At 43.1% G+C, this 27552-nt stretch overlaps 1 protein-coding gene across 1 annotated transcript in view; it reads right to left on the bottom strand.

The window, feature by feature from the left end:
* Window positions 1-3019: 3019 nt before the first annotated feature.
* LAMA3 (laminin subunit alpha 3) overlaps window positions 3020-27552 on the bottom strand; it is a 158719-nt gene continuing 134186 nt past the window's right edge. Inside the window, exons 67-77 of the mRNA XM_069957689.1 lie at window positions 26753-26889; window positions 22462-22596; window positions 21934-22087; window positions 21436-21605; window positions 20810-20999; window positions 20389-20529; window positions 19228-19387; window positions 19015-19145; window positions 18715-18808; window positions 17662-17781; window positions 3020-7073 (exon numbers count right to left, since the gene is read on the bottom strand). Coding sequence (XP_069813790.1) covers window positions 6928-7073; window positions 17662-17781; window positions 18715-18808; window positions 19015-19145; window positions 19228-19387; window positions 20389-20529; window positions 20810-20999; window positions 21436-21605; window positions 21934-22087; window positions 22462-22596; window positions 26753-26889 — 1578 coding nt within the window. The 3' untranslated portion in view covers window positions 3020-6927. The remainder of the gene's footprint in view (window positions 7074-17661; window positions 17782-18714; window positions 18809-19014; window positions 19146-19227; window positions 19388-20388; window positions 20530-20809; window positions 21000-21435; window positions 21606-21933; window positions 22088-22461; window positions 22597-26752; window positions 26890-27552) is intronic.

The following is a 27552-nucleotide window of genomic DNA, read 5'->3' as shown; positions in this document are numbered from 1 at the left end:
TTCCTCACTACTGACTTACAGGGAATACACCACAGTACCTGCCATTTTGGAAATGCTATGGCCCAGTTGTCTAGACATCACAAATTTGGTCTTAATCAAAACGGCTCAGTACCTTGCAGTTCTGTCTCCAAAACATCAAATTTAAGATTCCACTGTTTACTTCACCCCATGACAGTCACTATTGTATGACTGCACCTGTCAGCAGGGCCAGACTGGGACTTAAAATCGGCCCTGGCATTTCAGAGCACACAGGCCCACTCGCCGTACGGTGGAAAGTTATGAGGCGATGTTGTGAGTGCAGCACGGCTACATGTATCATCACGGCCATGACTGGATTTACAGATAATAACACAGTAAATGGGGTAGGAAGCTTCTGTCTCTGTACTGGGTAGCGGTGCTGCAGTTACAGGCCACCACCACTACCCAGTGTACAGAGACAGACTGCTTCCGGCCCCCTTCACTGTGTAGTCTGGACACTGAACAGATCAGTGCGGGTGCCGGGTATTAGTGATTCTGTGCACAGCATATCAGTCTATTTTGGCTGAAAACACCTTCAAGAAGGAAAATCCTGTATATACAATGAGCAAATATTATCGCTGCATCATGACCACCACTATTACCACCATACTGTTACTGCAGTCCCCTATAGCAGATAAGCCCCCCATTAAGTCCTTTATAGTAGATAATGCCCTGCATGCAGTCCCCTATAGTGTATAAGCCCCTTTATGCAGTTCCGTATAGTAGATAGGTCCCCAAGCATTGCCCTATAGCAAATAACCCCACAGCAATTAACCCCATGCAGTCCCCCATAGTAAGCAACCCCTCTATGCAGTCCCCAATACTAATCAACCCCTCTATGCAGTCCTCCATTGTAATTAACCCCTCCAAGCAATCCCCCCTAGAAATTAATCGCCACATGCAATCCCCCTTAGTAAATCACCCCCCCCCCCCTCTTGCAGTCTCTGGATGAAAAGTGGGAGAAAAAGAAAAGAAACAAGTCACCTGTCACACACTCCCATGAAACGCCACTGGTCTTCAGGTGCCCTCTCCTCTCTTCTGGCACAGGCAGCATGTGTTAGAGACACTACCTATGCCGGAAATACCGGCCACCAGTGCCCATTCAATTGTGTGTGTCTTAAAGACGCGTGCACAATTGAATAGAGTGCTCATCACAAATTCCTAGGATGGCTCTGGCGCGCTCAACAGCTGGGCCATTCCTGTCTTCCTCCTTGCCGGTGACTGCCTTTGCCTATGGTAGATGGAAAGAGTTGCCGGGCAAGGAGGAGAACGGGACTGGCACACAGAGGCCCCCAGCCCTTCTGGCTTTTCCCCGAAATGCCAGATGGCCAGTTTGGTCCTGCCTGTCAGGGATTTAAAGGGAACCTGTGTGCTGCAATTCATGTTCCGAACTGCTGGCGAGGAGGTCAAGGAGACACGGCGTGCCTTTCATATATATGCCTGTGCCTCTATAACATAGATACTTTTATTCTTCTTGTGCTAAGAGGCATTCCCTAGTTCCTGCTGGAAAACCTCCTTGTTCCCCTTCTCATCATTCTGCTTGAGGCTCCGCAGTCAGTCGACTGTCAGTCAAGCAGACATAGAGAATACAAGTGTTATGGAAGTACTGACAGCTATATGAAAGGTAACATGTGTCTCCTTACCCCTACAGGTATCTAACAGTGTAAACAATATGGAACGCAAAGTGCAGCTGACAGATTGCCTTTAATGCTATAACTCTTAGTTTACCTGTGAATAGAGTTTATGGCTGGGCTTGAGGCGCAGGCTGGTCTTGTCTGAGAGGAGTCACTTTATTGTGCCGTACCGCTGCCGCTTCATTAACTATTAAATGGCTATCTATACACCTGCACATTATAGCAATAAACATTAGATAATTTCAGGGCGTGGGCCATTCTGCACGACAGTGACCAAGGATTGGAATAATTATATATTCTGTAACATGAACACATATTTAGATGCCGTCATTCTAGGTTTCACCTAGGTTTTATTTCCTATCTGCTTCCACTAGTTTATTCTATAGACTGTGAAATATTTCCAAGTAGAATCTTCTGGACCCCTTAGTCTTGTGTGAATGTAACTTATTTTTTGTCATGTATTCTTTTTTATTATAGTGCTCCATGTAGATTAAAGGGAATATGTCAGCACTATATTATGTATCATGATTAGAGCTCAGGCGTCTAGGAGGCAGTGCTGAGCCGCAGCATGCACAGCTCCCTCCCCCACTCCTCCTTTCCCTGACTGATTGATGTATAGGGCTCATCTTCCAGCAAAGAGTGTTCACATCAATTGGTCATGGTGGGGAAGGGGGGCGAGGTATGCATCCTGCAGCTCAGGATAGCCTTCTTGATACTTGCAGAATTAACGGGGTTATCCAGCGCTACAAACACATGACCACTTTCCCCCTACTTTTGTCTCCAGTTTGGGTGGGGTTTTGAAACTCAGTTCCATTGAAGTAAATGGAACTTAATTGCAAACCACACCTGAACTGGAGACAACAGTAGGGGGAAAAGTGGCCATATTTTTGTAGCGCTGGATAACCCCTTTAAGTAAAGAAGGTGCTCCCAGTAAACTCTCCAAAAACCCAAGATGAGTCTTCAGCTTAAGTTGGTTTATTTAGTATTTATCTAGTGAATCCATCCTTATACTTCCGCCCATGGATGTGTCATTACAAAGTCTCTTATACATAGGAATATGCTCCCCATTATGTTCTCATCCCATTTATTACAATGTACATCTCAACTCTAGATTTAATTTGTAGTTCAGGCGCTCAAGTAAAAAAAAAAAAAAAAAAAAGAAAGATCCACTGCAGGCAAAGGAAATAATATTATTTCATCCGCAGTCTGGGCTGTCATAGGAAGAAACGAACCAACTTAATAACTAACTACACATTACAAAATTGCTCTGCGAGCATGCAGATTGGAACCGTGTCCTAGATACTGACATCCCAGCAAAGGAAACCACAGCAACCAGGACTCGTCTGACCAAAATAGTGCAAGGGAGGTGAATACAAGAGAATTGTTTATTTCTGCTATATCCAGATCAACACTTTGATTATTGGGACAATTAGGAGAAAATTACAATAGATTGTGCAAATGAATTCAGTCACATGTACATAGGAAAACAAGTTCTTTATTACAGCAGAGCCCAGTTTGTCATTTCATGGATTGGACTAGTTTCGCATTTAATAGGAACGTAGATAAACCTAGTGAGTTCTTTAAAACGAGCTGTCATGGGGAACAATGCCAAAAAGAGCTCAGCTATAATTGTATAAAAGCTATAATAACACGTCATGGCACAAAAAGAAATATAATATCATTATATATAAGCTTTCCTCATTCATCACATGACCTTTGACTAAGCGCTCAGAACATGCGGACGAATCATTTGAGTATTATGAGGTCTGGGTGGGAGAGCTGACTGAAGAGCCCTTTTCTGAGTACTAGATAGAGAATTGGCTAGAACCATTAAAAAGGCTCTGATTTGGGTCTGGGAGGCGGCAAAAAGATTTGGAGGTAAAAAGCTTAAGTGCTTGGGGTGAACCAGGCAGGAGGTTGTGGGCTTGAATTAAAGGGGTTGTCCAGCGCTACAAAAACATGGCCACTTTCTTCAAGAGACAGCCCCACTCTTGTCTTCAGCTTGGGTAGGGTTTTGCTGCTCAGTTCCATTGAAGTGAATGGAGCTTAATTGCAAACCGCACCTGAACTGGAGACAAGAGTCGTGTTGTCTCTGAAAGAAAGTGGCCATGTTTTTGTAGCACCCCTCTAAAGTCTTCTTAAAAGGGCCGAGTTTTTCCATTCTTTGAGAAAAAGAAGTGAAATCTCTGCAAGCGTTTTAAAGGCTGCTGACACATGGATTGAGTAAAGAGGAAACCTTGATGACCAATGGCTTCACAGAAATCCATACAGAAGGGGAGACCAGTAGGAGCTTTGAGTACTCCTTTTAAAGGGACTCTTTCTCTGGGTTTATGCGGCCTTAAATGAGGGCAGTATATACTAGTGACAGAAATGCTAAACAGATCGCTGTATTACTTACATCATTCTGATATGCAGGAGAATGGGCTTTGTGTTGCATCACTACCTCTGCCCACTGGCTGCTGATTGACAGCTGTCTGCCTGCACACAGTATATACACAGGAGTTGCTCATGAATATCAAGGACTACTGAGCACATGAACATAATGGAGATGACTACTGTATGGGAACAATACTGCTGCCTGTGAGGTAGAGGAAAGAATGAGGACAATAATGCTGATAATAGAGGGATAGTGTATTAATAGAACGGTTGCCTTTGGAGTGGCGGGAATAGGAACAGTCCGTCTAACAGTGCAGGAGGGATGCAGGAGCTGTACTGCAGTGTGGGAATGGGGCCAGTACTTTTCCCAGTGGGAGGAGGGATGAGGACAGAACCTGTCAGGGAGGATGGAGACTGTTTTGCTGCCCGTGGGAAGGAATGGGTATTGGCATAGTACTGCAGATGGTATAGTAGAGATGGGTATAGGGAGTGCACAGCCGTCAATGGTGGAGGATGGCAATAGGGACAGTGTTGCTGCATTGTTGCGTTTGCCACTTTTGGGGAAGGATTTTGTGCTGCACTGTGACATCTGATGCCTATGAGGTGGCAATTTTGCTGCGCTGGGGTAGCAGGCTCCTCTGGTACAGTGGTATTTGGCACTTCTGGAAAGGTACTTTACACTGTACTATGTTAAATGTCACTTCTTAGGTGTATTTTGTGATGGACTGTGGTGTTTGGTGTTTCTGTGGAGGTATTTTGTGTCTTCCTATGGTATTTGGCACATCTAGGAAGGTAAGTGCTGCACTGTTGTACATGTCTTTGTGCTGCACTGTTTTATTTGGCACTTCTGGAGTGGTGCTTTGTGCTGCATTGTGGCATTTGGTGCTTCCTCTGGGTTATGTGCTGCGCTGTGACAATTTTTTGATGTATTTTGTGCTGTACAGTACTTTTTGGTGTTTCCAGGTGGTATCATGTACATGATAATGTGGCATTTGGAGCTGCATAGTAGTATTGTGTAGCTGGTGAGGCTTTGGCATTATTATGGATTGGCTGGTAAGGCCTGAGTAGAGAAGGTTTGAGAAGCCCTATTCTATACAATGCATATCAATCCTGTCTCAGTCTATAAACATGTAGATAATTTTTTTTTTACTTATTGGATTGCTGAATAATTGCTGTTGCCTCTCTGTTACCGTAATGATGCTTTACATCAGTAGTAGACCATATAGTCAACATGTCTATTGACGTTTTTCCTTGCACCAGCCATTTATCTACACAATAACTTGTACTATATGTCCATATTACTTTACATTTTATTTCTGTTATAGAATACAGTTGTATAATAACACATTATATACAATATATCCCAATACCAATTGTATCAGCTCTCAGAACACAGAAAGCAGCAATCCATTACTCCACGATAGGAGCTCTGCAGTCAGAAGCCTCCCATAATGTAGACCTCTTCAGCTATGTTTTTTAATAAAATATCTGAATTTTCCATCTAAAAAGTTTAGATATCATCATCATGTATCTCAATGAAAATAACATTGTTAAATTTAGGATCAAGTTGTCCTGGAAACCACTGAAAAGGTCAACTTTCCGAAGATTGACAAGCTTCTTCTCTCATTCAGAGATGTACTGTACATACAGATGCCAGGGCAGCTAATATGTCATAACGACATTAGAAATGAAGCTCGCCCTGAAAACTAACATTTACATGATTGGCCAATTTCCTATTTAGAAGATGCATTCAAGACGATGGGAGCCTGAAGATAGATTCCTGCTCCCACTGTCAGAAATAGATGGAAAATATAGCCAATCCTTAATTTTATTAGAAGGTGTTTTTGCAGCTGGGCATACAATAAAGAATTGACCTAACTAATCTAATCTTTTTATTACTGATGTGGAACAATTATTCTAGATCATTATACAATGTATAGATAGTAGCACCCGCATTGCAGCACAGAAATTATCCATCATTTATGTGCTGCCACGTAAACATAAAACTGAAGCATGTCCAATGTTAGTGATCAATATGAGAGGACACAATCACTTTTACTGGAGACATTGAGTATCTGCATAATGGCTTGTTATCTGTATCACTATAGTCTTAAAAGGAACCTGTCACCACTTGTGTTCCCCATGAAATGACAATTCCGGGACATCTTTTCTTACATCTCTGTGTTGTGCAGTTCCTAGAATTAGCAAACTGGGTGTAACTAGTTGGGGGCGTGTCCCTACACAGTCCTGCACTGTCAGCTCTGATTGGATAGTGTATGAGAATGTAGGGACACGCCCCCAACTGGTAACACCCAATTGGCTATTATGTCATACATTTCTACTAGGGATAAAAGCATAACAGCACAACACAGAGGTTTAATAATAGGTGATCCAGAATTGTGTTTCATGGGCTTTGCGTTGTACTTGCTTAAACAGACAGGCCAGGAGTAGGGACAGGTCCTCTTTAAGACAACCTGTTAATCATTGTATGATTGGCCTATCTTTATCATCTGTACATTTGGCCTATTTTTATTATCTGTATATTTGGCCTATGTTTGTTGTTGTAGCAGTGCTGGGAGTATCTGCTACCAATATGTTTTTCTATACCCCATCACTCACCTATCCCCATAGATGTGTACTTTCTATCACATTTTAGACAGCATAATGTATCACAAGTCACCATTTTAATTGTAAAAACATACAATCTAATTGAGGTAGTTGCAATTTAGATTGATTTTTAAAGAAACCACAAATGAATTGATGAGAAGTATAGACAGCGCCCGTTGCTTTAATCTAGAGAATGTGGGTGGTTAAGGTGGGAACGGGTCTGCATAGCACTTCTTAACAGCTCTATATCCATGGTATCCCTGGTGAGTGATACATGACTTATACGTGATGGTTATGCTGCAGGACACCTGCTTAGGCTGATAGCACCATGAATCTCGGTTATTTTGCTAAAGCTGATGTCTTTCTTATTGACTTTCAGGTTCTTCATGCAGCCAACGAACGATCTCTTCACAGGAGGCCGCTGTGTTTCCAAGGCATCTGAAACAGAACAAGACCTTGTAAATGCTCTAAAACTGCACAGACGAACTCAGAGATTTGAGACATACAGTATATACATTATAGATGTGCCAGGCTAAAATAATCACTTCTAAATAATGAAACATTCTGGTAAGTGTTAGCATTTTCTGAATAAGCTGATTCTGCAGTGAGAAGCCAGAACCTGGCATTTATTATTAGGTGGCAGCCATTCTGCTGAATAGCATAGACACTTCTTGTTAGTGGTTTCATGTAGGAGGGACAAAACACCCAGAAAATGTATTGCTTTCTGGAAGCCTGTCACAAGAAGGGTAGTGGTGGTTGATGGTTCCTCTTACAGATTGTTGGGCTTCTTCACAAGACAATCGAGGTCATTGACTTGAGTTCCTTCAAGTGAATCTCAGAAATTGAACATGCTGCTTTATCGACAGGCAGCATCTTATAGAACCGGAGGGGAAAAGCAGAATGATATATAGTTTTATAGGGAAAATATTCAGTATTTCTTTAGAATACCAAATAATTGCATTATGTATTAAGGGGTTTCCCTAAGATTAAAACATATCTCTTATCCACAGAATAAAAGACAACTAGCTGATGGGTAGGGGGTAGAGATGAGTAAATCTCAAACACGCTCGGGTTCACGGCATTTGATTACCAGTGTCTGCAGAAGTTGGATGTAGCCCTAAGGCCTATGGCTGTATCCATGTCTTGCAGGACTCCCTAGGGCTGCATCCAACTTCTGCAGCTACTATTAAACTATTGCTGCATGCTTCGGTTCAGACAAACTCGAGTGTGCTTGAGCTTTACTCATCTTTAGTAGGGGGGGTCTAATGGTTGAACTTGCCAATGTTAAAAAGCTCCATGGAGAACCATTGGAGCTTCGGAGGAGTATGTTAGCTACCTCTCCGTTCACTTTGGGGATGACTCACCTCCATACTCATGATCCCAGCAGTCAGACCCCCCCCAATGACCATCTAGTTGTTTTGTTAATAAGGGATGACATTTAATCATAGGATAACCCCCTTTATTAAGTTAATAGCTGGTAATATTTCTAAAGAAGCTTATTTAAAGTGTCACTGTCGTTACATTTTCTTTGCAGAAATCAATAGTCCAGGCGATTTTAAGAAACTTTGTAATTGGGTTTATTAGGCAAACATGACATTATCTGCATTTAAAAAGCCTTTTCCCAGGTCCCCCCTCCTCTCCTTTCTGTCATCCACTGCTCAGAATCAGGAAGTCTCGACTGTTTTTTTATCAGTCGGATCCTGTCTGTGCTATGGAGATGAGAGGGGAGAGGAGGGAAATTAGTCGGCAGCAGAGAGCAGAGAACAAAGGATTACACAGCTGGGGAGCTATTCAGAGTGCTATTTAGAGGTCAGAGAGGTCAGTGAGGTCAGTGGTGACATCAGAGGAGAGAGCCTGGTCATGTAGCTGTAATGTCCTGTTTTGGTGCCTCATCTCCCTCTCTCCATAAGAAAACCATGAAGACAGGGGGGAGAGCTTCAAACTGCTTTTTCATGACATAAATTCATTTTTCGCCTAATAAACCCAATTACAAAGTTTCTTAAAATCGCCTGTACTATTGATTTCTGCAAAAAAAAAATTTAACGACAGTGACACTTTAACCCCTTAAGGACCGGGCCTGAAATGGCCTTAAGGACCGGAGCAAATTTTATGAATTTGACCAGTGTCACTTTATTCATTAATTACTTCGGGATGCTTTTACCTATCCGGCTGATTCTGAGATTGTTTTCTCGTGACATATTGTACTTCACATTTCTTGTAAATTGGAGTCGATACTTATAACGAATCTTTATGAAAAAACCCAAAATAGCGTGAAAAATTGTGAAAAAATGCATTTTTCCAACTTTAAAACTTTTCTGCTTATACAGAAAATGGTTATACCACATAAATTATATATTAAATAGCATTAGCAACATGTCTACTTTATGTTGGCGGCATTTATTAAACTATATTTCATTATTTTTAGACAATAGGAAGCTTAAAACATTAGCAGCAAATTTCCAAATTTTCAGTCAAATTTCAAAATCAGATATTTTTAGGGAACTGTTCAGGTTTAAAGTGTATTTGAGGGGACTGTGTGTTAGAAAGCCTCACGAAGCACCCCATTTCAGAAACTGCACCCCCCAAACTCTGCAAAAGCACATCCAGAAAGTTTTTTAACCCTTTAGGGGAGTCACAGAAATAAAAGCTAAGTGTGTAAGAAATTTGAAAATTTTAATTTTCTGTGCAGAGATTTTATTGTAATCCAATATTTTTCATAATTATAAACCTATTACCAGAGAAATGCACCCCAATATTGATTGCCCCGTTTCTGCAGTTTATAGAAATACCCCATATGTGGCCCTATTGCGCTATTTGACGCAACCACAAGCCTCAGATATAAGGGAGCGCCTAGTGAATTTCAATGGCTCCGTTATTTTTGGTCATTTTTGACTGTACCACTTCAGGTTGGCAGAGGCTCTGGGGTGCCAAAACCTAAAAAACACCCCTAAAGGGACACCATTTAGAAAACTACACCCCTCAAGGAATGTAACAAGGGGTGCGGTGAGGATCTGGACCCCACAGGTGCTTCACAGATTTTCCAAACAATATGGCTTGAAAAAAGACTAAAGTATTTTTTACACTAAAATGTTGTTCTAGCCTTCAATTTTTCATTTTCACAAAGGGATAAAAGGAAAAAAAAAACACAAAACATGTAGCACAGTTTCTCCCGAGTACGGAAATACCCCACATGTGGACATAAAGTGCCAAGCGGGCGCAGGACGAGCCTCCAAAGGGAAGGAGCGCCAATTGGCTTTTGGAAGCTGGATTTCACTGGAATGGATTTCAAGGGCCATGTCGCATTTACAGAGCCCTCGTGCTGCCAAGACACTGGAAACCCCCCACAAGTGACCCCATTCTGGAAACTACACCCCTCAAGGAATCTAACAAGGGGTGCAGTGAGCATATGGACCCCACTGGTGACGGGCACAAATGTGGAAAAATGTGACGTGAAAGTGAAAATTTTCATTTTTTCACTTTCATGGCACAAATGTGCCCGTCATCCAGGGGTCCATATCCTCACTGCACCCCTTGTTAGATTCCTTGAGGGGTGTAGTTTCCAGAATGGGGTCACTTGTGGGGGGTTTCCAGTGTTTTGGCAGCACAAGGGCTCTGTAAATGCGACATGGCGTTCATCATCCATTCTAGCCAAATCCAACCTCTAAAATCCAAATGGCTCTCCTTCCCTTCGGAGGCTTGCCCTGCGCCCACATGGCGCTTTATGTCCAGATGTGGGGTATTTACGGACTCGGGGGAAATTGCTCTACACATTTTGTGTGTTTTTTTCTCTTTTAACCCCTTGTGAAAATGATAAATTCAAGGCTAGACCAACATTATAGTGTAAAAAATTTAATATTTCATTTTCACGCCACATTGTTCCACATTTGTGCCCGTCACCAGTGGGGTCCATATGCTGACTACACCCCTTGTTACATTCCTTGAGGGGTGTAGTTTCCATAATGGGGTCACTTGTGGGGGGTTTAACTGTCTTGGCAACACAGGGGCCTTTTGAATGCAACATGGCCCCTCGAAATCCATTCCATCCAAATCCAGCCTTCAAATGGCGCACCTTCCCTTTGGAGGCTTACCCTGCACCCGCATGGCGCTTTATGTCCACATGTGCGGTATTTCCGTACTCAGGGGAAATTGCTCTACACATTGTGTTTTTTTTTATCTTTTAACCCCTTGTGAAAATGAAAAAATCAAGACAAGATCAATGATTTAGAGTAAAAATTAAAAAAAAATTACACTAAATGTTGGTCTAGCCTTGATTTTTTTCCATTTCCACAAGGGGTTAAAAAAGAAAATGAACACAAAACGTGTAGGGTAGTTTCCCCTGAGTACGAAAATACCCCACATGTGGACATAATTTGCCATATGGGCACAGGGCAAGCCACCAAAGGGACAGAGCGCCATTTAGAGGCTGGAATGGGGGATGGAGGCCATGTCACAATTGCAAAGCTCCTGTGCTGCCAGAACAGTAGAAACCCCCGACAAGTGACCCAATTCTGGAAACTACACCCCATAAGGAATCTAACAAGGGGTGCAGTGAGCATATGGACCCCACTAGTGATGGGCACATGTGTAGAACATGTGCCGTGAAAATAAAAAATACCATTTTTTTCATTTTCACGTCCCAAATGTGGCCGTCACCAGGGGGCCATATACCCGCTGCCCCACTTGTTAGATTCCTTATGGGGTGTAGTTTCCAGAATGGGGTCACTTGTGGGGGGTTTCTACTGTCCTGGCCGCACAGAGGTTTTGTAATTGCATCATGGCATCCTCTAATGGGAATGGCGGCCATACCTACTTAGCTGGGGAAAAGGGACAATTCTAATTTATTTGGGGGTATTAGGCCAATTATTAGTTTATAAGGTTGGAAATGACAGGTGTCCATCAAATTCAACCTGTGTTGATCCAGAGGAAGGCAAAAACCCCTCGTGAGGCAGACGACAGTAGCCTCATCACAGGGGAAAAATTCCTTCCTGACTCCATAATGGCGATCAGAATAATCCCTGGATCAACGTGACCCCTGAAATAGGAATAAGGGACAGAATTTAGATAATGTAGAACCCCAGTGACGTGTGGTGCGCCTTGGAGCGATCCAGTATGCAGAGGCCGGGGGGATCAGGACAGGTGTCACACTGGAAAATGGTGTCCTTCCTGATCCCCCTGTTACCCCACACTCTGCACTTCTTCTGGGGTCTCCCTTTCTCCAGTGTGGGGGACGTCACCTGGAAAATGTTGTCCTGGTGCGATACGGGGTCCTTCATATCCAGAAGCGCTGGGTCCGCTCCATGGCTGCTAAATATTAGGGCGCTATTACTACTTCTGATATGTTCAGATCGTGCCGCAAGCTACAGTAGCTCGGGCAGCGAGGGACCGGAAGAGGGGGTGCTGGTATAAAAGTTATCCCCGTACAGGTGATAACCTTTATCCAGCAGTGGGAAGATCAGTTCCCGGACGATGTCCCCACTAACTCCGAGGATGGGGGGGGAGGGGGCATCTGGGGGCTGGATTCGAGTGTCCCTTCCTTCATACACTCTAAGGGTACGTGCACACTGCGGAATCGCGAAGGATAACCCTTTGTGCATTCCGCAGCTGGCACCCGCCGGCGGACTGATGCAGGCACACGTCTCCGTCCGTGTCGTAGACTCCATTCTATGCACGGGCGGATTCCGCTCTGCGTCCAACGTGTTGATGGAATGACGGATGATGGAATCCGCCCGTGCATAGAATAGAGTCTATGACACGGGCGGAGACGCGCCCCTGCATCAGTCCGCCGGCGGGTGCCAGCTGCGGAATGCACGAAGGGTTATCCTTCGCCATTCCGCAGTGTGCACGTACCCTAAATCTGTAAGTGTACCCTGAGGTACTCTCACAGAGTTTGTAGAATTTCACACCATGCCGTCATCTCTTATTGGGACGGTACTGGCGGAAAAGACGTGTCTGGGGGGCAGTGTACGCTACGCTACTCCCAGACATGTCACTGGATGATGAGGATGAATGGAGGAAAGAAGGATCCCCCCATTCATCCTCACTGGCTGTTTTGGTGTCGGAGGCAATAACGTATGCGTCCGACACCGAAAATACCCTAGGGGCCATCTTTATACGGGGACTAGTATATGGGGTATGAAGTGGTGTAGTGTAAAACTTTATTCAATGTAGTGTGGTGTAATGTAGTGTTTTTTTACGTGTTTTTTACAGTAAGTATACAAAAAAAACCTACGCCAAAAATGGTGTTGCTGATGAATGCCGCACTTATGTTCGGCACTTATCAGCAGACCGTGGCAGTAGGATATAAAAAAAACCACCCTACGCCAAAAAGGAGGAGTTGCTGATTAGCAGCGCACTTTCGTGCAATGCTGATCAACACTCAGCGGCGATAGGGTGCGGAAAATAGAAAAAAAAAAAATTGGGAAAAAAAAATTTTTTTTTACTACATTCTGAACATCCCTGTAGTGGCTGATACGTGTATTACACTTATCAGCCGCTAGGGGGCAGCAGAGAGCAAGATCCGAAAATAGACGACGCTGGAGCCGGAAAAATACGAAAAAAGACGACGCTGGAGCCGGAAACAGACGATCGGGACTCACGGAAGAAGCCGAAGTCCCGACAAGATGAAGAGGACGCCGGGAACCCGGAAGACGCCGATCAGGACCCCGGGACAGGTGAGTAATGTACAAATACCTGCTCCGGACCCCTCAGCTACCTAGCTGAGGGGTCCAGAGCAGGTATTTATTACTTGTGGGGACTCTGATCGCCGTGAACGGCCGGCCGGCTGGCCGGCCGTTCACGGCGATCGGGACGGTGGTACCGTGACCACCATTACTTTTTACAGTAATGGCGGTCGGTGCCGTCCTCGGACAGCACCGACCGCCATTTTTTTCCGGGTCATCGGGCCACCGATGGCCCGGAAAGGTTCCGATCGCCGCTATGGGCTTATCAGCCAATAGCGGCGATCGTCGGCATGGGGGGGGTTAACAACCCTCCATGCCGACAGGGAGAGATGGCCTGCTATGTATTATAGCAGGCTATCTCCCCCGATCGGGACCCGGCCGGCCGCGGCGCCCGTTTAAAGGGCTGACGTACCGGCACGTCATGGGTCCTTAAGTGACAGTGATCCATGACGTGCCGGTACGTCATGGGTCCTTAAGAGGTTAAATAATATTCACAGCAGCATTTTTGCTGATTACTCCGTATATACAATATGCGGTTCAGGGAAGAAAAAGCGCGCTGCACCTCACACCTATGGCTGATACTAGTGCCCCTAGGCTAAATAAAAAACACATCAGAATTTTGTGTATGAATTGATCAAGCCATACTGCCCCATGTACCATCGTGCAGGTATCTGATACACATGGGTCCCTACACTAAGTCCACACCGTGCCAGTCGGTGGCCACCAACCCCGCAGGCGTGCACAGTCAGGGAACGGGGGCCATGGGACGGCCCTGCGACCCCCATGCCACAGGACCAGACCCAAAACTACCACACCAGAACCCGGCCAGCACCGCCGGCGGAGAAGGTCGCCCCCAAACAGCACAAGTCTGGATGAGGTATTGCGCTCACCATAGCTGCTGCAGACAGAATGGGAAAAGACAGGAGGGATTAAAACCATGTGCACTCAGGTGTGGACTTAGTGTAGGGACCCATGTGTATCAGATACCTGCACGATGGTACATGGGGCAGTATGGCTTGATCAATTCATACACAAAATTCTGATGTGTTTTTTATTTAGCCTAGGGGCACTAGTATCAGCCATAGGTGTGAGGTGCAGCGCTCCTTTTCTTCCCTGAACCGCATTTTGTTTCTCTCTTTTCTCCGTGTTTTGCACTCCTCCTGGTGAGACCCACATGACCGCAATTAGCAGGAGACACCTGAGTGCACATGGTTTTAATCCCTCCTGTCTTCCCATTCTGTCTGCAGCAGCTATGGTGAGCGCAATACCTCATCCAGACTTGTGCTGTTTGGGGGCGACCTTCTCCGCCGGCGGTGCTGGCCGGGTTCTGGTGTGGTGTTTTTGGGTCTGGTCCTGTGACATGGGGGTCACAGGGCCGTCCCATGACCCCTGTTCCCTGACTGTGCACGCCTGCGGGGTTGGTAGCCACTGACTGGCACGGTGTGGACTTAGTGTAGGGACCCATGTGTATCAGATACCTGCACGATGGTACATGGGGCAGTATGGCTTGATCAATTCATACACAAAATTCTGATGTGTTTTTTATTTAGCCTAGGGGCACAAGTGTCAGCCATAGGTGTGAGGTGCAGCGCTCCTTTTCTTCCCGGATCCGTATATACAATAGATACTGCTATTCTGAATGCATTAGAAAAGTGCAAAGCAAGAAAATCCCCAGAACAATGGATCCATCAAAGCAATTCTTCTGTAGTAGTAAAGGCAGCGCCATGCTATGGCCTACAAGAATCCCTCCAACAGCAAAAAAAAATGTAAAAAAATATTGCAGGCGCTCCATGTCCAATTTACTTCCTAGATGCTGAAAAATGTTATCCACTAAATAAAAATAGGAACGTTTCAACTACATTGAGTCCTTTTTAAGTTTGGGAACATGCAAAGTAAAAGTTTATATAGTATATGATGTCACAATGAGTAATACAATGCAGCTGTGTAACCCTCCCATTACATATTACCGATACAGTCACAATGTAAACCTCATGGACACATATTGCCTAGTGATAGCTAACACATAGTATGTGCAGTGGAGCGAGGACAACCGTGAGGGGATCGCTTGTTGGTATTATTTATACCAGAGCTTCATTTCATTTGTTCTTCATCACTGTGTAATATGTGGGCATGTGTCGTTCGCTTGATTATTGCATCGGTCATGGGAGTGCACAGCTGTACTGTATTACTCACTGTGATGTAAGTGATGCTATATACTTTTACTGAGAACGTTTCCTGGCTTGAAAAAGAAAGTGCAAAGGTAACACCTTTTGTTTCACTCAAAAATAATTATTGTTTGCTGAGATCAACATGGGGCTCTATAACCCCCCCGAAATGGATCCTAACTCTATTATTGAATTCACAACATTAAAAACTTACTACGCTTTTGTTCTGCTATACAATGTATGACATAACGCAGTGATGTCACAATTTCTGCAGAATGAACACAGTGATGTGACGTAAATAGTACACAACACAGTCTTAAGAACACACAATAAAAACTATAGCTCACAAATCGTAAAACAGTAGTGGCAAGATACATATGAGGGGGATTGTAACGCCAGGAGTAGTGGATCCACTGGACCGTCACTAGCGATGGCACTAACCTCACCAGGGAGCGGAGTCTAAGGGGCCGCTGGCTTTCACCAGAGGCCGCCGCAAGGCGGGATGGACTTGCTGCGGCAGGCGACCCCCAGGTTGCTACCCCTGGCTTGGTTGCTAGTGACGGCAGGCGAGGCGTGGCAGGAGATGGTGCTGGCAGAGGTCTGTAGGCGTAACCGCAGGTGACAGGCTGAACACAGGAGCAATAGTGTAACAGAGGAGCAGGAACCAGGAACGAGGACTAGGGACCAGGTAGCGGACAGGAATCAGGAACAAGGACTAGGGACCAGGTAGCGGACAGGAATCAGGAACAACAGGGAGCTGGGCCAAACACTATGGAAAGCATGTAGAGGCTCCAACACCTGGAAGGGGGCAGGGCTGGAACTTATAGGGGAGTGATTGACATACAGGCCAATTAGGAGCGCACTGCCCCTTTAAATCTGAGACAGCCGGCGCGCGCGCGCCCTAGGAGGCGGGGACGCGCACGCCGGCCGGCACAGCGACGGACAGGAGCGCGTTGAGGTGAGGCGCCCCCCGGGGCCGAAGCAACAGCAGCGACCGGTCCCTGCCTATAGACACCGGCTGCTGCAGATGCGGGAGAGAGGGTGCAGCGGCGGTCCAGAGCACGAGACGCCGCCGTGGCCCTAACAGGGATTTATAAAGACTGGTGAACTCGTATGGCCCTAAATAAAGAGGTGCATGCCGAAGCAGAAGTACATTTCTGCCATGGTTTCTGACTGTTTGCAGGCGTGATAAATCAGGCGTGAGAGGAGGTCACATCTCCTCCAACCCTCTTGTCTGCCCATTACGCCAAGAAAAAGGCGCAGATTTGCACAAAAAGTTTTTCATAGCATACACCAGGGGTGCAGATGATAGATCTGCCCCATAGTATGGTTACAGTTTCTGAATAATGAAAATGATGTAACATTCTGATGTGGCAACATAAAGATAATATACAAAGAGATGTCATGGTATTATGCACACACAATAGCTCACAAATAATAAAACAGTGATGCCACAGTAGCATGCTTGTACATAGCAATGTCAAAGTATTAAGATAATACACACAAAGAAGTCACTGTAAAAGATAAATATTATGGAGGGGGGGATTTACTGGCACTTAGACTGGCATACTCCACACACTGATAACTTTTTATTTATTAAGAGGCGCACATCTCTTGATAAATCAAGGTGTATCTGAGGTTGCTCAGAGATGGTATATGGATTTCAATTACAATTTATGCCTGAGACCCTACGGCGAGCCACCTGCCCAAAAGTCTGACAATTTTATGCAAACCATGGGGCTTGCTCAAAATTCTTTTTTTGCACCAGGCTCAGACCATAATAAGTGCAGGCATAATACACAAGATGAAGTCACAACCCAGGAACAATGAAAACTGTTGTGTCACAGTACAATGAAAATGCACACAAAGATACCACAGAATGTGAATAATGCAAATAATGATCTCTCCTTTTTCTACTAGAAATGTGCATTCTACTTTCCTTACTTCTCTTAAATCATCTCTAGTCTATACTAACTGCACCTCACTTCTACAGATGATCCCTGAACTTGCTGGGCACCATAGTAGCTGCCATACCTGCATCCCTGATATTTACACTCACACTTGATGAATATTCCAGTGGTGTATATTTTTTTCATTTGTGGTTTGGTCTAAAATATTGACCATAATATTGCATGTGAAAGACTGAGTATTACTTATGAGAATGAGGTCTACTTTGCTTACCTGGGATTCCCCCAATGTAGAGGGTAGCCTCTCTGCTGGGTACCAGTAGAGAGTTGGGGCCGGCTGTGTCTTTGGACTGGTTATCTACATTCAGCTGCACTGAGTTATCTCTTTGGCTTACTGTAAAAAATAAAAATCACATTTTGTCAGTCAGATGGTGCTATCATTTTAGCATTCTTGTTTTGCTATGGGGCAATGAAAATAAAGCTGTCAATATAAAGATGTTGTGCACAAAGAGTAACATGTTGTGTACATGGAAACATTCTGAAATGTTTATAGTCAGAACTGATCCTGAAGAGGTTCATTCTGCAGAACTAATGAGAGAGATTAGTCCTGGATGGGGATAATTGTCACTAACTGCTGCCTAGCGCCAGGATGCGTCATTAACCATGTGCATTGGGGGGCATTTAACAAGGCCATGTGCATTACCAGCTCTGATGTAGAGCTGTATTGTGTTCAGGAACCAATAGCAGATTTTAAAGAATCGTCTCTTAAAAAAGAAATCGTAGCCCATCAACACCTAAACATTGATATCTAACAGTCTACACAGAGCAGCTACTATAGTACTCACAAACAAACTATAACACTAAATGTGTCTAGACATTACACTACTTTCATATGTAAAGTTAGGAGGAGTCCATAGTAGAATAGGCAATCTGTAATGCTTTTGCACAGAGCCCCCGGTCCTTTAATAACAGCTGATCTACAAGGCTCCTGAAAATGTGCATTCATAGTGGCTGGGGCTTGAAAGGGTTGCCCAGGGGTAACAAAATGATATACAGTATATGCCACGGGGTAATGTATAAATAATACTACCCCAATACTCAAAGCAATAACGAGGCATCTCTCTATCTAATCAGCACCCTGTTCTGTACTGACGAAGAACAAATACCCTGAAGGAGCTGTCATAGAAACAGAATGTGGGCAGCAGAAAGTGACCACGTAGTCTATCCATTCTGCCCTTATATTATCCTGTCTACAGATTCTCTTTTGGAGAGAATCCTGGTTTGGCTAGTATCTGCATCTATCTATTAATAGGCAGGGGTTTGTTACCTGTTATAGTATGCCATTTTCCGTCACAAAGTAATGGAACAGGGGAGACTGAAGCCTGGAAATTACCCTTATTGTTGGTTATAGACAAAATAACCTAGAAGACAAGAAAAACAAACAAAATAAATTGTGTTTGAATAAGACTTTAGTAATGATGATTGCCTTGTGACTGTTCTCCTGGTCCTATTAGTCCCAGTGTAGGCTATAATATTCGATGCTACATTGATTTACATATTTATTTGTCACCAGAAGTATCAGTAAACTCTGGAGCTCCATAACTCTCCACCAAAAACAGCTACTTACCTTCCCATTGTCTACATAAAGGCTCAGTCTATTTTCTTTTCCCTCTCTGATATGTAACAGAACTGATTCTTGACTTTGTGGTCGGATATCGAGAGATATTTCAAACTCTTGTCCCAAGTTCAAGGCTTTGTCTTAAAGGAACAGAAAACAGGACATTATAATGGACATATAAGGACCCAGTTACCTAAAACATTCACAAGTACGTCTACTCACCCACAGCCACATGTCCTGACTCCTGAGCAAAATACGCTCCTGTCTCATAAGAGCCATCATGGCAAGGAGTGACCCCAACAGTTCTTGACGCTCTGTCTAACATCACCTCGTTGATTTGCATATTTTTCAAACAGCCTGTAAAGCTTTTCTTGGGCATGCCCTGAAGGATATATTTTAGTAAATGTCAGATTTTATGCACTTCATACATTTCTATGAAGAAAATAAAACACAAGAAGCAGACAGCATTTCACAGATGCACAGATCTGGCCATATCCACTCATATTCAGCAGTAGGACGGGCCAGCCATGGGCAGATTGGTGCACTGGCAGTTGTAGTCCCAATCCCAGTACACCAAAACATCTAATTAGCATAAAGAATAAACTCCTAATAGCACGGAAATGTCACCAAGGATGAAGGTAATAAGCTTATCCCAAGCACCTGCACACTGTAGGGAGATATCAGGATGTTATACTCTTCTAACCTGCTCATAGTGTCCTTTTCAGATCAAGGGACTGTTACATATTTAACAATAGGGGAAACTCTGTAATACCCAGGGGTAAGTCACACAACCACGCGGAAAGTTCTGCCGCGGAATCCTGCCTGTCTTAGGGCCCTATTACACCAAAATGTCTGACAGATTATCTGACAGATTTTTTTCAGCCAAAGTCAGGAACGGATTTATAAAGATAAGACTGAGATTTCTCCTCTTTTCAAATCCATTCCTGGCTTTGGCTGAAAAAAATCTGTAAAATAATCTGTCAAACATCTTTTGGTGTAATAGGGCTTTAAGTGTAGTAGGTAGGTATAAGGGTATGTTCACACTGAGCAAATACGGTGTAATGTCGGTGACATGTCACTTCTTTGAGCAGAGAGCGGCGGCAGCGGAAGAGCAAGCGTCCTCTCATTCACTCACATTGGGACACTAAGCACGGTGGAATTCTGCCGTATTTGCTCAGTGTGAACATAGCCTTATACCCATTTTTTTTCTAAATAAGAAAACATATAGGACCAGATGTATAAAAGGGAAATAATTAAAAAAAAGGAATGGCGGCAGGATATGAGGGGTAAAGGTTTTAAGCAGTTACTGTTATAATGCACCTGAATATATGGTCATGCTTATGTAATGCTTATATGGCACAATCATAGAATAAAAGTTCTTACCTGCACTTTTAGAGAAAGGACACCTCCTAGGTAGAGCAGTGACATATCCTCTAAGCTCAAGTGTTTGGGTAGACTTCCTTTGCGAACTTTAAGACCATCAACGATAAGCCGACCATTGGTCCCATCCCAGCTGAATGCAACCTAAACAATAATTTATATAAATCTTGTTCATAAATCTTGGTTACTCCTGCTGAAGGTTGATATGACTTGAATCAGCTAAACTGACTTTTGCACCAATTAGTATGAATATATTACATGAGACAACCTTATATTTTTATAAATGGGTGTCTGCCCTCTTGGTCCTTCTTAAAAACAGAGGAGAGTCACATAGAATTGGATAAAACATTAGTCATTTCTGAACCAGCCGTCAAGGGAAATCCCGTATGACTGCACTACTGTATGTCAATCTATGCACACTTACTGTATGCCATTTCCCATCAGTGTATTTTTCTTGGCTTCTTATTTTCAGTTTGCTATCTTTGGTGCCCAGAGAAAACACAAAACGCCCCTTGGATATATGAAGGGCCAGGTAGCTTGACTCCTGTTTATCGGTCATCAGGAAAATTAAGCCAGCTGACTGTTCAGTCTGTACGTCCAATGAGAAGTGTGACCTGCAAGACAAAACATGGGCCATTAATTCTCAAAAAAAATTCAATGAAAAATATCAATTTCCATATCAAGGAAGGTGATTATATATGTTTTTTTTGTAATTATTTTTCGCCAGGCTTAGCACAATTTCAGATAAAAGATTCTCCCCAGAATACCCCTTTAAGGCCTCATGCACACAGCAAAGGATCGTGTATGGAGGCACACTGAGCCTGTATTATGGAGCTGTAGCCACTGACAGTATCGTTCTGTAAAGTGCCATGTTACTGAGCTATTCTTCCTTAAAAGCAATGGAACAGACTACAAAATCCGAAGCATACAGATTTACAGCACAGTCTAATAGACTTCAATGGGTCGCTCTGAGCTGGAAGTGTTTGGAACTAGGCCAGAGTATAAGACATTGTGGAACAATAGAAACAATATTCTGTCCATCATACGCACCTCTCCTTGACACTCTGTTTGCTCAAATCATAGACCAAGTGACTTGCTGGAGAGTCCCCAAATCTATAGGACCTTGGGTGAGATGTGGAGTTAGAGTGAGCCGCGCAGCCTAGTGACTTCTTCAGATCAGCTTTGGCATTCAGTAGATTGCTCATAACATCCAGGCTGGACTGTTACAGGAGACACAAGTCCGGTTATTCACATGCTCTGGGTTCCAGGCTATACTATTCTTGCAAAGTGAAACACTTGAACCCCAATGTAATGTAAAAAAAACATAAGGTAAAACAGTAATCTGAACAGAGCTCTGGTGGTTGTCACTTTATACTGATGTACATGATAAACTATGTTGTATAACTTTATTAAACCAACCAAGGATCTAAATAAAACAGAGGACTTTTCTGCTTGATAGGAAATACTATACATGCTGCATATGAAAATCCATTACAATCATGTAGATACTATATCACCCAATTTGAGAACATGAATTTATGAAATTACCGGGTCAAAGTCATTAAGTCTGAGATTGAGAGCCCGTCTGCCTTCACTTAATATCAGAGGCATGGGGGCTTCTTCTGGGGTGCACATTCCCAGTGACACTTTATTCTTCTCGGTGTTGTCAAAGAGGTTCTGAACGGTAGGATTTTGTAGCGCTCTAAAATACAGAAAGGAAAAAGTAGCCAACATTAGTAGAGTGGCCAATGACTGAATCCCCTTATATACAGATTGCCATCAAGTGGCATTTATATATGGCACTTGATGGCAATCTATCTATCTATCTATCTATCTATCTATCTATGTAATTGTGGTCTTCTAATTCCTTAGTCCGACTTTTGTAATTAAATGACTGAATCCACGGCACCTATGCTCAGCCTCTGTTTCTGGGATCAGTCAGAGACATGATCAGTGGTCTGCACACTGGGGCTCTCCAGCTGCTGTCAAAATACATTTTACAACTTGGTGGACTATAGCGCCTCACACAGGTTGCAGCTAACAGCCTGGAACACAACTGGAAGCCAATGAAATTACCTTTTAATAAAAACATTGGTCATGCAGCCCTTGAAGCCATTTCCTCCAATGTATATGTCAGTGGGTGAATAACCTGGCCTCCTGGAGCTGTCAGTAATTTCAGTATCTTCATTGTCATCAACCAAGAGCTTATACCTGAAATGAAATGGTAACTTTTATATCTCATAGCCATAATCTGAGGTCATAGAGACAATGGAGAGACACAGTTGTAATATACAGTATATACATAGTGCATAACTGATAGACAGTGATGATATGATATGATAAAACACTGGCGGTCTACTACAGTCATCACTGTCATTTAGTTGAATAGAATCCGTATAACTACTATTTGGTTCCCTTGTGATGTCTGCAATGTTACTATATAACTCTAATGGTGGTTTTACACGGAATGATTTATCGTTCGAATTTGCACGATAACGGTCGAATTCGAACGATAATCGTACGTGTAAACACAGCGAACGATCAAGCGACGAGCGAGAAATCGTTCATTTTGATCTTTCAACAACTTCTCAAATCGTCGTTGATCGTTCGCAAAAAATTCGCAGATCGTTCCATGTAAACAGTCTTTCAACGATTTCACCAATGTATCAGATAGGCTTAAGCGATCACAAAACGATTTTTCCGTACGATGTATCGTTCCGTCTAAACGCTGATCGTTATTAAAAAAAATCGTTCATCGTGCGATCGGGCGAATTATCGCTCCGTGTAAAACCACCATAAGGCTGTGGATGGGAAGCTGGGCTTTTGGAGCGCTTAACAGAAAAGCAGATATGCGCAGATAGCTTGTAGGGGGATAAAAAAATTATATCTGTCTCTTAGCTCATGGCTGTTTGCAGGTTTCCCTTATAAGCTTGACAGTCAAAAAGACTATGCTGACCTGTAGTATGCACACTTCATTCCTCCTCCACCCCTCCCAACCTTTTATGATTGATGAACTGCTTGCATGCAGAAGATCAGCCCAGCCTCTGTGACTCAGGTGTTTAGAAAGGAAACATAACTTTTGCAAACAGCCAACAACTAAGACACAGGTTATATTTGTTCTATCTGCCTTCCAGCTATCTGTCCATGTCTGCAGCTCTAAACATGATTCTGTTCACCGCTGTAGGAGGCTCCCATCAAAGCCTTTGTCATCAGTTCAGATTTGATAGCAAGAATAATACAGTTTACAAACAATCTTGAAGTGGATTCTAGTATAAGTCAATGGGGTTATTTGGCTGCCAATGGAATCCATTGTATGCTGGATCTGACACTGCTTTGCGACCTCCACCATGAATGAACCCACAACACCTATGAAGCCACAGCTTCAGCTTCGAGGGGAAAAAACAGGCTATAAAATACCCAATCTGACTCCTACTCCCTAACAGAGAATGAAATCTCTTGTTTTCAAGTATACAAATGAAAAGATCAGATTAACAATTACCCAGTAAATATGGAATCTTAGAAATTTTCTCTACTATTGAGTCTAAACTTCTTTTCAGTATACTATATATATATATGGCAAGGCAACATCAATATGGTTCCAATTACAGCTGTCATGGGAGTTGTCACCCAGATATACTAGGTCCTGATGACAAATCTGCCATGTTTTAAGCAATATCGGAGCCGCTAATATCTCACTGTATGTCTAACAGATCTGCCATTAGAAACTGGAATCAAATCCCTGTGAGAGCAGCTATGGCGGCCATATTTCATGTTACACCACAGAGACTCCTAGAAAAGCATTTGACAATTTTAGGTCTTCTTGCTTCGCAGAAGGCCAGAAATACACATGCGGCTATATTGCAGTTTTTTTGAGCCAAAGCCAGAAGTGGATTCAGAAGCAACTGGAATGTGTTATTTCGGCCTGACATTCCTGCTGTCCTATGTAAAACTGCACCGTAATATAATATATATACAGTATTTTCCTGCGTATAAGACTACTTTTTAACCCATGAAAATCTGCTTAAAAGTCAGGGGTCATCTTATATGATGGGTTTCGTCTTATAGGACGGGTGCTGCAAAACTACGGTCACTGCTTACGGGGGGAGGGGGCTCAAAAAGGCCGCATCCCCACTTTATGCGGCGGCCGTATGAAGGACAGGGCAAGCTGCAGGCATCCGTGGTATGGAAAAAAGAGATACGGTAGAGTGGTGCTGCCCTGAAAAACACACCTTCACCTGTCTGGCCCGCCTTTGTATTCTACCAGTATTACTGTACCTCCTTCTCTGCCTCTCAGATCAGCTGTTGTCTGATGTTTCTTATTAATTGTTATTTGGTGTGTGTTGACAGAGGAGTAGTCATATACGGTGAGTATATCCCAAACTCTATATTTTAACTGGAAAAGTTGGGGGTCGTCTTATACACCCTGCAAAATACGATTTTTTTATGTATATGTATATGTATATATATATATATATATATATATATATATATACACACACAGACACACAGTGGTGACTTGGTTTGAGAGCGTTTTGCAAGAAGAGCTCACAGTTTTTCTAAATTGCGACTTGTTTTAAGAGCATAGCTTTGGTTTAAGAGCTCCCTGTACTGGGTGGGATGGGGATTAAGTGAGGGGCATGGAAGTCTCCCTCACCTTCCAAATCATTGCAGATTCACTGTGAAGGTAATCTTTTCATAGCTGTAACCCCTCTCTCCCCGGACAGACAGCGCTGCATGAATGAGCCCACATCTGTCCTGCTCATACTTTCATGTTTCCTGCAGTCTCCGTCCGCCCTTGTGTTTCCCATCCTCTCCATTCCTGCTATAATGTGCCTGCACTCACACTCAGCTATACAAACTGGTGCTGTGTTATCAGGTTTATGCACTTACTATACATTATACACCACATGCTGATTGCTACATTGTACAGTAACTTATAATATGACACATTCAGCTGTTGCTAAATGTTTGTTTCATTTGCTTTATCTGTTAATCAGAATAAAAAAAAATCATTATTTTTGGGGTGTGGAACCAATTGTCTGCATATCAGTGATTTCTTATGGAAAAATTTGCTTTGCTTTAAGAGTGGATTTGGATTACAAGCTCAGTCCCTGAATGCAATATGCTCGTAATCCAATGCACCACTATATATATATATATATATATATATATATATATATATATATATATACATATACAAGCCACACATTACACAGCACGTGAATACTAAGTAAATGTAATACATATATATATATATATATATATATATATATATATTCCTCTTCCTCTTATGTAACCTATGACGGAGCAGCTTGTGGTCTCCTATAAATAGCCTGTTCCTCTCTGCTCAGTTCCACTGACGCAAGACTGAATTTTTAGGGAAAGACAAAGGTGATAATTAATCTCCAGGGACCCAGAAGACATGGCTGGGTGTACCAGCGTGTATTTAATCTCCCGCTGTTTCCTCGCACTGTAATTTATCTGCATTCAGGCAATGTACGTTACTATGTGCTCCTCTGCAGGCTGGCATCTCGCTAATGTAGAGGCAGCTGCAAGGAATATCTGAAGATCTGACTACTGTGAAGATTCCTTGATCATTGTGCATATGCTGAACCTGCTGAACGGTGATCAAATGGTTTTTCAGCTTAGAGCATTGCCTCTCATCTTTAGATATTAAGTCTTTACTTCATGCTGCCGGTAATACAAATACTAGTATGTGAAAACATTTTTAGGCAGGATAATGAATTGGGCTATGTAGTCTTAAAGTGACTCTGTACCCACAATCTGCCCGCCTCAAGCTGCTTGTACCTTCAGATAGCTGCTTTTAATCCAAGACCTGTCCTCGGGTCCGTTCGGCAGGTGATGCAGTTATTGTCCTTAAGAACAACTTTGAAACTTGCAGCCCTGTGTCAAACTGGCGTGGCCTAGAGTGTCTGTGCATTAGGCTGGCACAACCTCTCTGTCCCTCCTCCCCACCCTCCTCATCATTAGGAATGCTCTAGGCAGATTGCCTACTATTCTACAGAGTCGTTTTAAAGGGATCTAATATAAGTACATTTCAATGAGGGGAACAACCTGGTTATGCATGTGCGTGATAGTAATGTGGACCAGAATGTCAATCAATCCTAGAGGGTACACAGGTATATTTTTGCTATATGCCAGCACACTTATTGTAATGACAAAGAGGATCAACCTCAAATCATAATGTATACCGAATCACTGTTATTCATCTTCATTAGACTCCAGTGACAACTATTATGAACTAAACTTAAAGGTTACCACAGTATCAGGGACAAAGTTGTGAATTCCTTCTTTGTACATGTTTATTGCCTAGCTGGCCATTCCATTAGCCGATCCTGCTACTTACTCATTATTGGTTCTCATTACTGACACGTAGTGAAGCTTTCCATCACTGTACTTGTCGCTGGATCGCAGGTTGATATTTGAGTTAGTTGTAGTAACAGTTACGGTTCCATCCTCTAGAGAGACGTGTAATTCATCAGACTGCAGAGATAACACAAAGGTTCATTCAGGGAAACTAGTGATTAAATTGTGCATGTGAGTAACAGTATTGGTCACATCTGCGTCAGTGCGTCTGTCGCAGCTTCTGTCAAGAATACGGGACAAAATAGCTCAGCATGCAGCACTATTCAGTCTCACAACATACCAGAAACTACTCTATATTGTAAACCCAATGGACCATATTATATGAAATGGTGCCACTTCCTCCAATCCTCCTTGAAAATCATAAGTAGGAAAGGTTTGCATGCAGAAAACGTACCAGTAAAGTGTACGATATACCTGTATATAATAGTCATACAGTTAGCAAATAATGCCTGCATTCCCAGACCTGACTGGCTTGCATTCCACATCTGTCATGGGATCAGTAGGGACAACAGTTAAGAACAAGAGAGCTGATGGGCAGATAGTCCTGTGCTGTGTGAACATACCCATAATGTACATGTTGCTCCAATTACGTTAGGCTATATTCACACACTGTTAAATAAAGGCCACCATTAAAAAAATTTTAAAATAATGCTGTTGTTTTCAGTCTTCAATGATTTTCATTGAAGTCTATGGAAACAGTGGCCTTTGGTTCACAAAATGTATAAAATAACGGCCGTTATTTCATATTGTTCACACATAGATTTTTTTTTTACCGTCCTT

The sequence above is a fragment of the Dendropsophus ebraccatus genome, chromosome 2 (genome assembly GCF_027789765.1).
Source record: "Dendropsophus ebraccatus isolate aDenEbr1 chromosome 2, aDenEbr1.pat, whole genome shotgun sequence".
Classification (NCBI taxonomy): domain Eukaryota; kingdom Metazoa; phylum Chordata; class Amphibia; order Anura; family Hylidae; genus Dendropsophus; species Dendropsophus ebraccatus.
This window is presented reverse-complemented; position numbering and strand designations above follow the sequence as displayed.